Source organism: Liolophura sinensis, chromosome 1, assembly GCF_032854445.1.
Source record: "Liolophura sinensis isolate JHLJ2023 chromosome 1, CUHK_Ljap_v2, whole genome shotgun sequence".
NCBI lineage: Eukaryota > Metazoa > Mollusca > Polyplacophora > Chitonida > Chitonidae > Liolophura > Liolophura sinensis.
In genome coordinates, this window is record NC_088295.1 from 15,494,062 (window position 1) to 15,510,962 (window position 16,901).

Here is a 16,901-nt window from a genome sequence, read left to right on the forward strand (position 1 = left end):
AAGAGGTATATTATTTGATTGGTGTTTTACGCCGTACTCAAATATATATCACTTATACGACAGCGGCTAGCATTATGGTGGAAAGAAACCAAGACAGACAGAGCTTGCCACGTATGGACGGAGAGGAAGCAAGCATGAGCTCAAAAGAGGTATACACTAAATAAGTTTATAAAGTTGACATACATTTTTTGGTTGATTTGTTGTCTGTTTAAACCCAATTTTCTGAGTGGCTGCAACATGTTAAGTAGTTTGACTGATTTATTTGATTAGTGTTTAAGGCTGCACATGACACATTTTCACGGCAATGATTCTGTAAATTGAAGGTGGAATACAAACAAAAAATGTTTCAGGTACTGACATGTAGCCATTGCAATGCCCCCTACAACAATGCTCATTTTCCTCATTAAAAACTTTTAATTTGGTCAACTGTTGCAGGATTATCAACAGACATACGAGTTTTTCATCTGCAACAAGATCGATTACAGACTTTCTGTCTTGGAACTTCAAGGTGGAGAAAACATAAAAATGACATGAAGTTGAGATGAAAGTGTGCGAAAAGTTAGTCCTAAATGCAGTCTTTGATATTTTTTCCGATTTTTCCTTAAGGAGAAAAAGACACTTGAAATTAATTTTTGTATGGTGGGTATTTAGGACCACCTTTTGGTATTTATAGTCTTTGTTTAATAATGTCATAAATGAGGATGTAAGACAGGTTTAATAAATATTTTTGCACTAGAATTTGTTCTTTTCAGCTTACAAATGTATTAAACCTCAAATTGGATCATATTTATATTTTTAATATGTTCATAAATATTATCATAATTTAGGTTAAATGCATATTTTTCGATATAAACAACAAATATATATTGAAATAAATTTATTAGACAAGCATGACATCCTTATTTAGAAAATTATTATGCGACAATGATAAATATCAAAAGTTGGTCCCAAATACCCACCGTACAAAAATATTTTCAAATACCCTTTTCTCTTGAAAAAAAAAAATCCAAAAAAATATTAAAGATCATATTTGCAGATAAGTTCTGACGCCCTTTCATCTGATTTTGGCATCATTTTTATGTTTTCTTCTCTTTTAAGTCACCTTTTGTAATTCTTAAAATCGTAATATTATATTAATATTTCTTTAATGATATATTGATGGTCTTTCTCTTTGGTTCATCTCATATTTCAATGTTTATTGACATGAATGGATTGAAGATGATATATGACTTTGGATCCCCTTCTGTCTCAGTCCTCCGTTATGTTGGACAGAAAGTTCCAGCTCGGCCACATTACTGTGTTCAACCTTGTTTTCCCTCAGACACAGTCTGTCATGGACAACATGAGTTCTTTCCAGAGAAGAGTGCCAACATGGAAGACAATGGTGTGAGGTTGAATGGCAGACCTGAGAGGATTCAAAGAATTACTGGCAGAGGTCCAGCTGTCTGGAAAAGAAACTGGTCACCTTTTTTTGATTGAAAGGGAAAACTGAAGGGTCAGCCAAATCTCTAATATTAGGGCTATAATGGTAAAGTCTGACAGTGATTGCCATGGAAACCAGTAGGTAGAAAAACTGGTGCTGATTATAGGGACTGAGGATAGTTACTGAGTTGTCTGAAGGCCCAGTTGAAATTCCTTGAATTGTCATACACAGGCGCTGTAATAATGAGTGTGTATGATAGTCTGTCATGCTCAACCTCTGTGACCAGACTCTGCTCAACCAACAGCTCTCAAATCTAATGCTGCCCCAGCTTTTTCTTGATTGCCTGTTTCTGTAATGACCTCTAATTCCATGACCCTATCATTTTCCTTCAGCTCTGGTGTGGCATTTCACATATCCCTTTTCAGAAAGCCATTTATTCAGTCCGTCTGTCCGACCATACTCCCTTTCATGTCATAACTGTCCAGCGGTAGTTCTCATTTGGTGTGACCAGGGTCAGTAAATCATTCTCTAATTGACCGGTATGTCCACTACCTTGTCCACTCAGATAGCCCTCTGCCTAGGACCATCAGCAATGACACTTTACTACGTGATATAGGTCTGAAAAGTATCCCTTCCAAAGGACACAAAATAACTAACTTGTCTGGCAACTTTCTCCACAAAAATGATTATGTTTTTATCTTCCCATACACTACCCTCTGATCCGCTGTGACGAAAACTTTAATGTACTTCATGACAGGTAGCATATTAGTGTTTGATGAATATTTATGATGAGTGTTCATAATTATGATGGTTGTTTTGGGGATTAATTGTTGTATGGTTGGAACTGCCTTTGTTGCTACACCGTGTCCACCAATTACACTTATAAACTTGCATTCAGACTATTTAATTCTCTCATTCTGGGATTATTTTCTGTCTGAGATTCTACAGTGGGTATGTGAACTATATCAGTATCGCAAAATAAAACATCTTGTTTGGCTCACATGAATTCCATCCTCCTATAAGATATTGCATGTTTCCATGAGTCCAAATTGAAATTTGCAATAAAATAAGAAAATGTAATTCCTTAAGAAAATGTAAGATGTTTGTAAGTTCAGAATGTGCAAATCAGCACAAAAGTAGATTTTTGACAGCACAACTGCCTTGACAATATGAAGAATACCATTCACCCAACACTGCGTGTGCAAATAACACCCATTTGCAGTAAAATCCATTTGAGAATATTGTGAATCCATGAATAGTGTAAAACGAGATTCCTTTATTTGCATTAAACATACATTGTTTATGTAAGTACATGAAGAGTTTGCTCTGTTTAGGATTCTGATGGTATTGAGTGCTGATGGTCATGTGATACTTTGTCCATTATAAATCCCAGAGTTACTGCCAAGTACACATGGATTCACGGAATTTGCTGTATACTGTGACTGGGTCATTGTGCTTTGTTTTTACTGGAAATGGGATTGCATTGTACAGGATTGGTGTAGTTCCAAAAATGCTGAAATGCTATAGTAACATGGAGACAGAGATTGATATGAGGCCTTTGATGTCTGCCGCCTGTCAGTTTGCCCTCCATGACAATCCATCCACATTGCTGACAATCATTGCTCTTGCCTTTTGTCTCAGGAGCTACATGAATTTATGATAGTTGTAATGTTAAGCTGGAGTTTTGTACCAGTTCTCGGAGGGAATTAGGCACAGACTGGTGAATAAATAGCCAAATGATATAGCATTTCACCCGTTATTTAAACAAAGAAAAAATTGGTGCTTTTCCTAACTAAATAGTTCCTGATTTGATTTAATTAACTTCAGATTATCCCAAGTGGATTGAGCCAAATAATCTTGGAAAATTTAAATGTATGTTTTAATTGAATGCCTTTATTGAAGGACAGGAGATGACTTCACTAGAGCAGGCTTGAACTGAAAGACCAATGTTGACGTAATGTACAAAACATGACCTTTCTTTTTTTATGATACGTGGACAGTGATTAAAATGATCACACAGGGAAAATGGATATGTTAACAGACATCCTTACAATGTTAGTGTTATTTTAGTCAATCAAATGGTTTCAGACTAGACCAAAAAATGCTCTGATAATGATCCTTTGCTTCTCCCCTTTCTCCAATGAGGAGTTGCTCCACGAACAGCTTGACGTCATCATCAAGCAGGTTGTTATTCCTACAGTAGCATCAAAGGTATTGTCAGCTGACCAAACTAGGCACTGATCCAGAGAGATAGACTTGTCAAGAATACGGATTCCATCTCTAAGTTTGGCGATGCCTACTCAATATCAGTACATCTCCACTCAATCATTGCTTAAAAATCAACATGTATGTATTTGGATAAATAAATGTGATAGAACCATTTAAAGCCTTGGTCTGGCTATATGCATTTTCACCTCAGAAGATCAGATGATTATGGTTGATTTTTTTATTAGTTATATTATTTATTTAATTATTGATTTAATGGATTAATTTCAGGAGGTAATTAAATGCAGTACTAAAGAACTTTTCACCTTATATTGGACAGCAGTCCAGTTTGTGGGTGAATGAAATCCCAGATATCAGACACATGCCAAAGTAGAGAGAGCTGGAGAGCTAGGGTTTTGTGGAATCGGTGGGACAGGCTAATTGGTTGCATAAAGACCAAAGCTTTCACAAAAAGGAGCAATATTTGTGAACCTTGGGTATTCTGAACTCCTTATGCCCTTTAAACTCTTCTTTATTTGTTTCTTGAACGATCATTGTGATTTCAGTTAGTGAAACTTCAGTATGAAGGATGTAACTTGATGCAGTTACATATACATGTGCAGCACAGAGAGTGTGACTCAGATCCAGTTGAGAAGTTTGATGTTTTTGATTAGTTTTGGTATGTGTGCATGATGATGATCACATTTATGGTAGTCCAAATATTACTATTACTGAGGGATTATTTCACGCACTTGTACTAGCGTCATAAAAGAGGTTTAGAATTGTTACATGTACATGTGCAGCACAGAGAGTGTGACTCAGATCCAGTTGAGAAGTTTGATGTTTTTGATTAGTTTTTGGTATGTGTGCATGATGATGATCACATTTATGGTAGTCCAAATATTACTATTACTGAGGGATTATTTCACGCACTTGTACTAGTGTCATAAAAGAGGTTTAGAATTGTTACATGTACATGTGCAGCACAGAGAGTGTGACTCAGATCCAGTTGAGAAGTTTGATGTTTTTGATTAGTTTTGGTATGTGTGCATGATGATGATCACAATTATGGTAGTCGAAATATTACTACTACTGAGGGGATTATTTCATGCACCCCCCCCCCGCCCCCCCGAATTAATGAATAGTGTTAGTTAATTATATGTGTACTCATGGGTCAGAAAAATATGGCTAAGGAAGGAAATAGCCATGTTCATACATAGGATGTAAATGTGTCAGAGATGAATAGTCTTGTTGTGGAAGAAAAATAGACTACCTTAATCTATCAAATATAAGTAAGTTACGTTACTAAAAACTAGACTATACATACATATCAGATTAGCCTGAAATAAATCAGTATATTTTCTGCATTTTTGTAATTAATGATAAATCTATGCGATAGATTTCTAGATTTAATATCATCTTTCTGGGAGAGCAAGCCCTCATAGGACATTACAGTATATGTGGTACTTACTCACTTTTTTTTTCTTTGTTGAGCAGATTTCATGTGCATTGACTTCATGTATTTATCATGTCATGAAGTGAAAATATCGGTGTGTATGTGGTATGATTGAATTCCTGACTTCAGCTTGACAAACTGGACATTTGCAATGCTCACTAATTTCCCTGCAGATACCACTCTACCATATTACCCTGTAGCTTTTTATCCCGGGCTCCATTTAGTTAGAGTTTGAACTGTACAAACAAACCATTTCCTTTCCTCAATTCAAAACAGCACTGTCATTTCTGCCAGATCTCTAGCGCTTAACTTCTTATATGACTACTGTAGAGTTTAATCAAGAATCTTGACAAAAAGTGCAGTTGGAATTGGCCTAGTGGTATTGGAATGAGTCAGCTTGTGGGGAGGCTTGCATAGCAGTGTAGGGTGGCTGCCTGGGATCAGTACAGTCAGGAGCAAGGCCAACAAGCTCTGTCCCTTTCACACTTGTTGATTACTTTTTACTGAGTCCCTTTTATCACAGATGGTGATGCCAACTGTTGCAGTGTCCATGTATATAAAGATCGTGTTGTACAAGTGTTACCATATTGCTTGCTATTGTCTGATTACTTACTCTTGGTACATTTTTGGTTTAGAACTCCACTATCATTTTTAGAGTAGCTAGGTCATAAACATTGGTCTTATGTCCTTGAATGATCTTTGCTGTCATTTTGAGTTCAAAATGAAAATTTAGGTCTTCAATTCTTGTACATGCCGTTCAGTGATTACACGTCTTTGTTTTAGCACTTGGAGTTGTATTATTGAAACTGACACTGGTTGATGTAATGAATTGTTATCTTTGAATGGAATTTGATGCGTAAGTATTTTTTTTTCTTAGGTGTTTAGAGCTAGAACAACAGTACTACACCGTGTACTTGCTCATTATAGTTTCTGGACCTCCTCTGTGATTTCGTTATAGTTGGGCTGGTTATTAAAATCTTAAAGCCTGAGCATTGATTCAGTTGTATACACAACTGTAGGTTGAACAGCTGCGGTTATGTGCAGCTATTATCAGCATCATGTACGGCCGTTCAGATGTCGCTCTCTGCTGCAATTGGTACTCTAGCGGTTCGAGACCTGACTAACGTGCGGATCAGTTGGGTCGGGCTAACTCGGACATCTCACACCACCCGTGAATTACGGCAAGGTCTGCAGCTTTACTGAGAAAACACAAATCCCACATCCTTCTTAGTCTAGGATTTATAGGTTAGTGTTGTTAGTGACATGTTCTATTGTTGGGGATTGGGTAGGTCTGGCATGAGGCCAATGTGGATGATGATGATGCAGGGCCAGCAATCAGTGGATTAAAATCACTGGCATCAGACGACCACTGCCAGCCACGATCTGCTCTATGTCTACATCTCTGCTAGGTCTACTATTAACTTGCCTACTGCTCCTCTTACCCTACATATATATGTATCTCATTAATGACTATGGCTCAAAACTGATCCATGCTTTCAGCTGGCACACATGTAATTTGAGTAACAGTGTGACACTAATTTGATATTCTTCTGTAATAATTGTCAGATGAGATTATCTATCAAGAGATGTTCTCCTCTGTTGTTTCAACACTTTTTTAAAAATAATATTTGTAACAGTTTCTTTTTTCAGGTGGAAATATTGTCAGACAATTTGGTATTGTGAAAGCCTTTAGAATCATTTTTTTGTGTTTCTTTTTGTTTTTGTTTTTTTTTTGTGAAAAATTCTGCACCTTTATCCAGAACTTTTTAGCATCTGAGAACTTGTGCAATGGAAGAGTTTGGTCTTTGTATGAACAGTGTAACAAAGATGGATTAGAAAGAAAAATAGAAGTTGCCTGTAACCCAAGCCACATGCAGTTGTGTACATGCTGTAGTGAAATTTAAAGTTGTGCATTCAGAGATTTGACATTTGATGGAGGTAACCGTATTTATGTCTTGACAGGTGATACATCATTGTGTTTTTTTTTCTTGCTGTAAAAGTTGTTTTGTGCACATAGAGATGGTGAGCCTGCTGTGGAATGTGTATTGCTTCTCACTAGTAGCAATTCACTACAGTCACAGCTTAAACCATCATCTGTCATATTGATTTGGAAATTGGATCAAAGCAGGATTGTTGCCATTTTGTTATTTCACACAAGCAAAGAGAAAACAAACAGCATTTTCCTTCTGTTCCTGGGACGTAGTATTTATGATGAAAGTTTGATCTGATTGGTTGTATATTGATTTTAGTGTTGATTTTGGCTGACCTCGGTGACTTCTGAAGTGTTCGTATGAGTTGATAGACCAGTGATAGATTGACAAGAAAAAGAGCTTGCCTAGCCATCAGGCTATAATCGGCTTCAAGTCTTACCTTGTTACTGACAGAACCTCCACAAATGTACAGGAAGTTTAGAAACTAATCTTCATCATGCAAACGGAACATTAATCTCTTTAATTGTGGCAAATCGCCGCATTGTGTGCTGAATGCCATCATAAGAGGCTTTACGTATGCTGTCTGCCATGGTGCCGACCCTCATGCTCTCAACCATTAAGACGCACCTTGGCCAGAAACCAAGCGCTCAGCTCTCCAACATTCGCAGCTTTTTTGCTAATTGCTTGTTGAATCAATTAATTTTGAGCTTCTGTCTTTGCTTTGGCTCCGGTTCTTTTTTGTAATAAACCTAGTAATGGTCTGATCAGAAATAAATTGGGTAAATCTAACAATCGTCTATGATAAGCTGATGTGAGATATGGTTACACAAGCAGGACCCTGTCATATGTGTGTAACTGTTGTAGATGTACCAATGGGATGATGGTGTCTGTGGACATATAATCATATAACAGGCATGAATATGGCCACATTGATTACCCAAGTTCACACAATTTTATTTCCCCTGGCAAATTATGAGTCTGTTTTTAACTATATCCCAGTGTCAGTTTAATTAATTACTTATGCTTTTGCAAGGAAAAACCTGAACACTTTTTATTTTGATAAAGTATCTGTACACAATGCCGCTTTCCCAGATGACCACTTAGAAACTTAGATGTGCACAGACATCTCTTTGAATGCACCGCAGGAAACAAAAGAAGATTAAAGCCACCCTTTATAATACCTGTATGACATGCCTTAGTAATTCATGTGATATAATAAGAATTTTTTTTTCAGCTTTGCCTTGGTTAAATGCACGAACATTAATTCCCTTGCAAGCATTTTTGCAGCCAATTCACTCACGGAATAGAATGATATTTACTGTGAAGTGGACAGAAGGAAGGGATAGTAAATGTTGAATCTGATATACACACGAAACGTAAACCTACAGTGTAACACAGGATAAAGCTATAGTTTATACCAGTCCGTATTGTCATTGTGGTTGGAAATACCTGGACAAAGATCAAATGTAATTCCTAAAAAGTCAGAATCTGAAGTCTGACCAAAGATGTCATTGTCATGATTCGGAACTTCAACATCATTCACTGTGGGTTCAAATTGATATGGCAGTATATTTACTTGTGTGTCACTAGAACCCACCTCGAAAATGACATGGTTTTGATACAAATTCCTAGGTCGTATGGGCCAGCTAGACCTGAGTTGGCCATCTATGACGCCACCCTCTGAGCTTTACTGGGCGACCAGCTGGAGATCGGCTAGGGTAGTAAATCTATTGTTTTTGATGGATTTGAAGTTGTAATTATCCTTCTCAGAGGCCCTCGTGGTAACATATTGGTAAACAGGTTATAATCTTCATGCTAAGGACAATTAGTTAAATCTGGACACTAATCCTTTAAGGTGCAAAGTTATTTGCAGATGTACCTGTGCACTGTGGACAAAGCACATGTTAGGCTAGGTATACACTGCTACAAAATAACCCAAGCTGCTGAGGCAAACAAGGTTTAGTTACTTCAACAGTTGGCTTTGATAATTGTGCAGCATAAAGTCATAAATAGAGAAAAAGTTTACTGTCGGGAGTTCATTTCATCTCTCAGCAGTGAGGTCATGGGTTTAAATTTTATTCTGGATGACATGCTGTACAGTGCTCGGCCGTGGGCAGTTTTCTTGTGCTTGTACTTGCAAAGAGGTAACTCTAAATTACAGTACTACTGACTAAGTTAACATTGGGTACAATGATCTGACAAGACTGCTATAAATTCATGTGAGGTTCCTAGGTTCCATTTTATTCAGAACATAGCCTCATGGTCTTATAACTAGCTGTCTTGTTGTTGCTATAGAGTTACCTGGAGATGGGGATGTTCAGGTTCACCTATGGCAAGTCCACTAACCTTGTAGACTTCCTCCATGTGGACAACTTAGTGCAGGTGCACTTTCTGGCAGCTCAAGCCCTAACTCAGGAGAAGGGATATGTGGCAGTAAGTTTATGTCTTATTTTAAATGAACACCACATAATAAGTACTTTCTTGAAAAATGTCATTGCTTTCATCAAGAGGGTTAACCTAAAATTTATGGGAACATCTTGAAAAGTTTGAAAAGTTGGTGTGAAAAAAGTGTTTCTGTGAAATAGGCCAATCTGAACAGATTATTTTGGAATCGGGGAAAGTATTCCTCATGCATCCACAACTCAAGTGCACAATATTCATTTTCATTGCAAAATTGAGTTAAAACAAGGCACATGCTTAAATTGTTACTGATATCAGGAAAATTAAAAACATGCAGTACAACATGCTCAGTTGGAAGTGCGACTTAGGAGACTGCTATATTAGTATTCCACTAGTAAGCTTGTACAAACAGACATTAGCAAAAGGATGTTCATCTGTTGTGGTCTTGCAGAGTTGTGTCCCTTTAACACATGTTCCAGCTCGAACTTTTGACCGGATGGTTTTATATATTTTCAGGCTGGACAAGCATATTTTATCTCGGACAACAAACCAGTCAATAATTTTGAATTTTTCCGCCCTCTGGTAAGAAAAACATATCATAAATAGATTTTTAGGTGAAAATAATGTGTACAAGCAAGTTGAGACGCCAGAATCTGGATAAATAGGTTTACTGTTAACTTTAGCCCTTGTTCTTAATTTCTTTCAGGGTCCTCTTTGGCCTCCTTAGTTAGCATGCCAGCATGGCGCAATGGCCCAGAAGCCTCTCACCTATGCGTTTGCTTTGAGTTCAAGTTTAGCTCATGCTGGCTTCCTCTCCGGCCATACCTGGGAAGGCCTGCAAGCAACCTCAGGGCACTGTCCGGTTTCCTCCCACCATAATGCTGACTACCTTTGTATAAATGAAGTGTTATTGAGTACGGATTGAACACAATCAGATAAATAAATTAATCATTTTTTTTGTAGTAATAAGTACTTGTACTTCAATTTTCATATGGGACTTCTAAGATGACTCTAATGGTATGATATATTGTTGGAATTTAGCCCAAGATCTTAGTTCTTGTAAAATGGAATTATTGGGTAAGTTGGGATTAGATGTAAATGTATGATACTGTGTGAAATGAAAAGTAAATATCTTAATGTATGTGTAGAATATCCTGGATTTAGTACATGTTTCATAAAGTAACTTATTGTGATTTATTGTGTAATATATTATTGAACTTAAATATGTCTAGTAGCAGATTACAGTTAAATATATGGTGAGATCTAAATGAAGTGAATCAAAATGGAAGGAAATGAAATAATACAGATGTGATTTACTGCACAGGTTGAAGGTTTAGGGTATGATTTTCCATCCATCAAACTACCTATGATATTGGTCTATTTTCTTTGGTAAGTACATTAAGCATGAATTCTTTTGTGTATGTGTGGTAAGTGACCTAATGCATAGATATAGTTCAGGATCAAATAATGTTGGATTAAATGTGTGAAATATGAAACGTTTCATGCACTGAGTGCATAAGGTTTGTCAAACTGTCAATCAATGTAAGGGCCTTGTAAAAGTTACCTTTTGAAATACAGGCTACCTTTATTGTACAACCTGATTACTGTTTATTGCAAAATAAAATTTTAAGTTGTTTTGAAATTAGTTTTAAGGAAATATAACTGACCCTCCAAAGCTGGTTTCCAGTAGTTCTAATCCATAACTGACCTCCCCTGTTACCCCAGTCCATCCTGTCTCTTGCCATACAGCTTTGTAGCAAAGCTTGTCCTACACTGATCAACATTCTCTTACCAGTCTTAATAGCTTGATGATAATTTAAAGAGGCTTTTTATTGGTCTCACTAGATTCACATCTACCAACTCAATAGATTGTGATCTGTTCAAAGTTCATTTTTAACCGTACATTTATTTGTATGACTTGAATATTGCGTCTACATCCAGGGTAAAATGAAATCTGCTTTATTATGCAAACTGCCAAACCAACAACAACAACAAAAGTGTTCAACGTGGACAAAATTTGATAACTGGTACTGAATTTCTAACGTGAAATATACGTATATGGAACATCATGAAATGACATTATGGAACATCATGAAATGACATTATGGATCATCATGAAATGACATTATGGATCATCATGATGATAATTGTTATAGAGCATAGACCTTAGCAGAACAAATTTCACCATAAAATTGTATGGCTAGAGCTGGGCTGAACATAAAAGTGTACTGAGCAACAAAGCTGTATTGTTATATAATGGAACTACATGCCATCAGCATCTGTGGCTTGCTATATTCAGATGTGTTACAGGTTTTACCTCTCCAAGGTTGCACAGTCTTGTATGTTATATATATCACATGTTTTTCCTCCCATTATCTTTCAGCCTATCTAACAGAATGGTTACATTTCTTTATTGGTCACATTTACAACTTTCAGCCCATGCTCACCAGAACAGAGGTGAGTAGAATTTTTAGTTCAAGGAGTTGTTCCCCTTTAATGCAGTGTTTAACAGTGCTGAGCAAGTTTGCTAACCAGTTTTCACTATTATGAAAGAAAGAAGATTAAAATTACGTAACAATATGAATGTAAGATCTCAATAAATAGTACTTGTTTCTCAGCTTTTGTCTGCCTTTTGTAAATGTTTGCTAATTGGGAGCAAATGTGTGTTGGTCTGTAATTATTTTCTTGTTAACCTGTTTTTTATCCACCCCTCATTGTTCATCCCATAGGTGTACAAGACAGGGGTGACCCATTACTTCAGTGTGAAGAAGGCGAAGAGGGACTTGGGTTATACCCCTGTTCGTCAGAATGATATGGGCGGGATTGTGGAATATTTCCGTAAAACGGGTCATACGCGTGCAAGGAAAAGGGGGTCTGATGGCCGACAAATCCTGATAAGTCTACTTCTGGCCATTCTGTGTGCCATCGCCATCATGGCATTTATACCTGTGGTTGTTTAGATTTTCAAAATGTATAAGTATTTTAACTTTTATGCAATATTTATGCCAGTTCTTACCTGTAAGCGATTTTTGTTTTCGTCTATTATAAGATGTAGGTATTTGCATTTTACCAATGATTTATTTAAACTTGAAACTGAAACCTGTATCTCCTTGCCACTAATATTTTCAATGGTTAATACTCCCTGGAGAACCAGATATGTTACAGCAGTAGTTGAGTATAAATGAACTGCTCTTCCTTGTGTTTTTTGTGTGATGAACTTTGATTGAACATCAAGTGTGGTCCTGACCCACATCAGTTGTATATAATATTTAGACAGAGTGTAGTTCAGTGAAACTTGTGAATATCAGACCCTCTGTATACTGGAATCCTGTCAACACCAGCCGCCTCAATATACAGGAAGCTGTCAACTCGGAACACCGGATGTATTTATAAGCCCCTTTTTGTACAAGCATTGATAATCAGATCTGTGAAAACCGAAACTGCGCTGCATGTTGTCTTTGCAGAACTTTGTGTGTGTGCACAGTACGTGTCCAGCCGGGTCCCCTTCAGCCAACCAAACCAACACTAATCCCGCATGCAATGACTTAAAGCCCCTTACCCACTGTAGTCTTGTGCTGATAAGGGTTTGTTTATGCTGTCTTTTTTAAGTAACAAACAAACAAACCAATAAATTGTACTTGTACTTGAAAGCAACTTAAAAAATACAGCATGACATAGCCGCAATCGCTTCAAAACACATCACTGAAAGACTAGCAAAGTTGTGCAGGATCGGGATGTCACTCGTCGATAAGGTTTTTTTCGTTAAATGCAAAAAGTTGAAATGTTGATAACTAAGAAAAGTGAATGAATGGACTGTCTATTCATATTTGTGGTTGAAATACCTGCACATGTTAAATAAGATTATATTGGCTGTTCATTGGCTTTCTCATTTGTTGTAAACACAATGCATGTAGGCCTATACATGCAACTCCCGATAAAGTGTTAAGACTGGGTTCTGTAGCGTGAGTTAGGTTGAAGGTTTAAGACAAACATAGAGTTCTCAGCAGAGCTGTGTTTTAAAATTGGCATGTTGACATTTAAGCTAGGTTTATGGGAATGTTGACATTTAAGCTAGGTTTATGGCATGTGAATGTAAATGCAATCTGTTAATCAGACTGAAAAGCATTACCCAGGCCTGAGAGGTTTGCATGCTTTTATAAATGAACAGAAGTTTACACTGCACTTTATCCACCAAATTTCAAAGCATGCAAACATTTATATTTATTAACGAAAAATGTTTTGTATAAATATGGCTGTTTTCTAAATACTGCTTCTTCCATTGGCTGACACGATTGACATTGATATCAAGTATGGTACAGACATTAAGTCAGCAGGTGTTACATCATTCATTAAATAGGGTATTGCATTAGAGTGCAATGGATTTGTTTGTTTTTTTCTCTAAGGGATGTGGGGCACAGATTGATAGGCATGTGTTTATAATTTGTTTATTCATGCATGTGTATTTACCTTGTATGCTGAAAATTAACAATATGAAGTTTCTTACTGGGTAAGTACAGGGTAGATTTGTTCAACACTGCTAATTTTAACCATGAAAATTCCAAAGATTTGTCATGTGTAAACAAGATGTAATAAAAGTGCTGTCCTGATATTCGTACAAAAACTGTTGTCAGTTAAAACCTAAAATCATTTGTTGATGTCTGTATTTATTTATTTGTATTATTAACTCTGTACTGGGGACTTTTACAATGATGACCAATTTAATGGACCAAGCTTCCCTGGGGTATTCCACCACCCTTCACCAGGGACCTGGAAGATCTCTTGACTAAACTGCAGGCTTTATTGGAAAAAAGAACATTTGGCATTATTGAAAGGCCTGATAGTAAGTCAACACATGAACAGTTTGAGGCACTGAGGACCCTGACCATTAACTTCATTCATTGTTAAGTGCTTTATGTTTTAACTAATCAGTTTGTTCTGAGTTTATTTTTGTCATACCTCACTTGTTGTAATAACTGCAGAAAACAGTTACTTTATTTAATTTGGTGTGAATGGTACTTGTAGGTCACTGGTTTTAAGTGGAATGAGTGTTAAGACATTGAAAACATTCAAAATTAAAGCGGCAGTAATACATTTATTCCCGTCTTTGCCTCCTTTTCTTGCAAATTTATGTGCACATTTTGGCCATGGCTATATGGTGATTCCCCTGTCTGACCATCAAGCAGAATATAACTGTTTTTGAAGGTCTTCAGGTTTTTCTTGGATGTAAAATGTTTTAGTGTCCACTTTGATATGATTGACCACTGGGTGTCTGTTCTTTCATCTTCTGTGGTATTCAGGATTTTACCATAGTTGTACTAAAACAGATGCAGTATCTGAGAACTTTATAGTGAGACTATGGTATCTGTTGTTCTGTGGTATTCAGGTTTTTACTGTAGTTGTACTAAGACAGATGCAGTACCTGAGAACTTTATATTGAGACTACTGTATCTGTTGTTCTATGGTATTCAAGATAAGCTTTTTACCATTGTTGCAAAATGGATGCTTCACTTTCTGAATACTCAGTGTTACGACTGGTGTCAACTTCATTTCTTTTGTGGTTGTTGTGTTTTATCTTGTCTCCCATTATCACCTACACATACTGTAAATCTTCAACCTGTTCAAAAACTAAAGCACTTTTTTCAGTGGAATTTATCCATACAATTAGTATGAAAATGATGCTAAACATGATTTATTTGTGTTATGAAATATACAAGCTTCATAAAACTGTGCAAATTATTTTCGTACTCTTCACAATTCTCTCAGGATGTTTCAAAATGTAGGTCGCAGAGGTGGTTGAAAAGATTGAAGTATTAGGATACGTATATGAATGAATGAGTGAATGATTATAGCTATATGCCTCTTTGGCAGTGTTATAGCTATATCGTGGCGGGAACGTGTATGTATGGTAAAATATGTAAACCACTGCATACTTCCATGGTAACGTCATGTTTTAATAGTTTCAATCACTTCCTTTGTGCATAATTGTGACTTATTCTCATGGTATCATTTCTTTCTGTTGACCTTTTGACGGTTTCCCGACACAGTTTTGACTACTGTGATTTGTCTGTTATGTGTATATCGTGGAAAATTGTGATAATGCCAATGACAAGTTGCCTGAGAAGTACGAATTATATTTTGTGTTGGTGTGTATCTGACTTCGGCAGTTTGTTTCAATTAGTAACAACTTTCCTACGTGTATTAATGAACATTTTTTATTCTCATGGTAATGTTGAGAAATGATATGTATTTACAAGAGTATTTACTGATTGGAATAGCAGAAATATGATTAAAACCAGGAAATTCATTTTGTCATATAATATCAAATTTTAATTCTTGAGGTTGATTTAAATGAACTTAGATGTTGCCACAGTGACCATGGCTGTCTTTAGTGAGACACATGTGATGGAAGTTCTCAGTCAGCCCCTCTGACCTGTTTAGAGCTATTCAGAAACTTGCTGGATGATACATAGGTACATCTTTGTATATATGCCCGTCAGACACATGTGATTGGCCAGTGTGTAAGGCTTTGTATGTAGACAATGGTTATCTCTCTTAGCTTTGAAAGGCTCAAGGCCTTGTATATGTAAATACATGTACATGTAACCTCTTATACATCCACCTGAAAATACAAGTGTCACATGTGGGATAATTTTCTACAGGTGACTATAGAAGTGTGACCCACATATATGTCTTCACATGGTTTGTGTACTCGGGCTATATTTTGAGAAGCTTACATATGTACTGTGTCATCTTGCTCGTGACAATTTGCAAACTGTTCAGTCTTTTTTGGATAAGGTGTAATGTATATGTATTTGTCTGTGGCCAATGTTGTGCAGTACTTGTGTTTGGGATCTTTAGGACGCAAACTAAAATGTCCAATGTGTTCAATGTGTACAGTGTGTGAGGTTTTTGTCTGTGACTAGAATACTGATTCCCTCTTATTCGGAGCATTGTATTGTTTTTTGGAAGGTGTTTACAGGTTCTTTTGAAGGATAGGATGATATTTGATTGCAACATTGTCGGCACCAAACTTTATATTTTTTAAAAAATGTTTTTTTGTTTGAATTATTATGGCGGTATTAATATGTAATGTTTATATAGGCTTACAATTGCCTTTGTATTAATCACAATCACACAAACCATTGGACGTGCTTGTCTGATGCTCTCAATAAAATACACTAATGTTTGAACAGTTTTGTGTTGTTTTGTCAGTGACTTTACTGTTATCAATAATAATACATAATTAATAAAGCTAGATCTATAGATTGTAGGTTTTTACATTGAATGGGCTAGAGGGCTAGTAAGCATTAAAAAATGTTAAAGAATTGTCTCAGTATTGGATCTATTATTAAAGTATTATTAATTTTTTTAATCTGGCTTTAGTTTGTGCAAGGCAAGCAACATTGATTTGTATCAGTTGATAACTGAATGAAATACCTGCAGCACCTGTAGAAGACTGAGTTTTCTTTTGTGTGGGAGTGCTTAA

The 16,901-nt window shown here is 36.4% G+C and overlaps 1 protein-coding gene across 1 annotated transcript in view; it reads left to right on the forward strand.

Moving 5' to 3' along the window:
• Nucleotides 1–16,599, forward strand: part of LOC135482067 (short-chain dehydrogenase/reductase family 42E member 1-like) — an 88,725-nt gene extending 72,126 nt beyond the window's left edge. Inside the window, exons 7-11 of the mRNA XM_064761899.1 lie at nt 9,311–9,448; nt 9,932–9,997; nt 10,740–10,801; nt 11,797–11,872; nt 12,145–16,599. Of these exons, the coding sequence (XP_064617969.1) occupies nt 9,311–9,448; nt 9,932–9,997; nt 10,740–10,801; nt 11,797–11,872; nt 12,145–12,375 (573 nt within the window). The 3' untranslated portion in view covers nt 12,376–16,599. The remainder of the gene's footprint in view (nt 1–9,310; nt 9,449–9,931; nt 9,998–10,739; nt 10,802–11,796; nt 11,873–12,144) is intronic.
• Nucleotides 16,600–16,901: the final 302 nt, after the last annotated feature.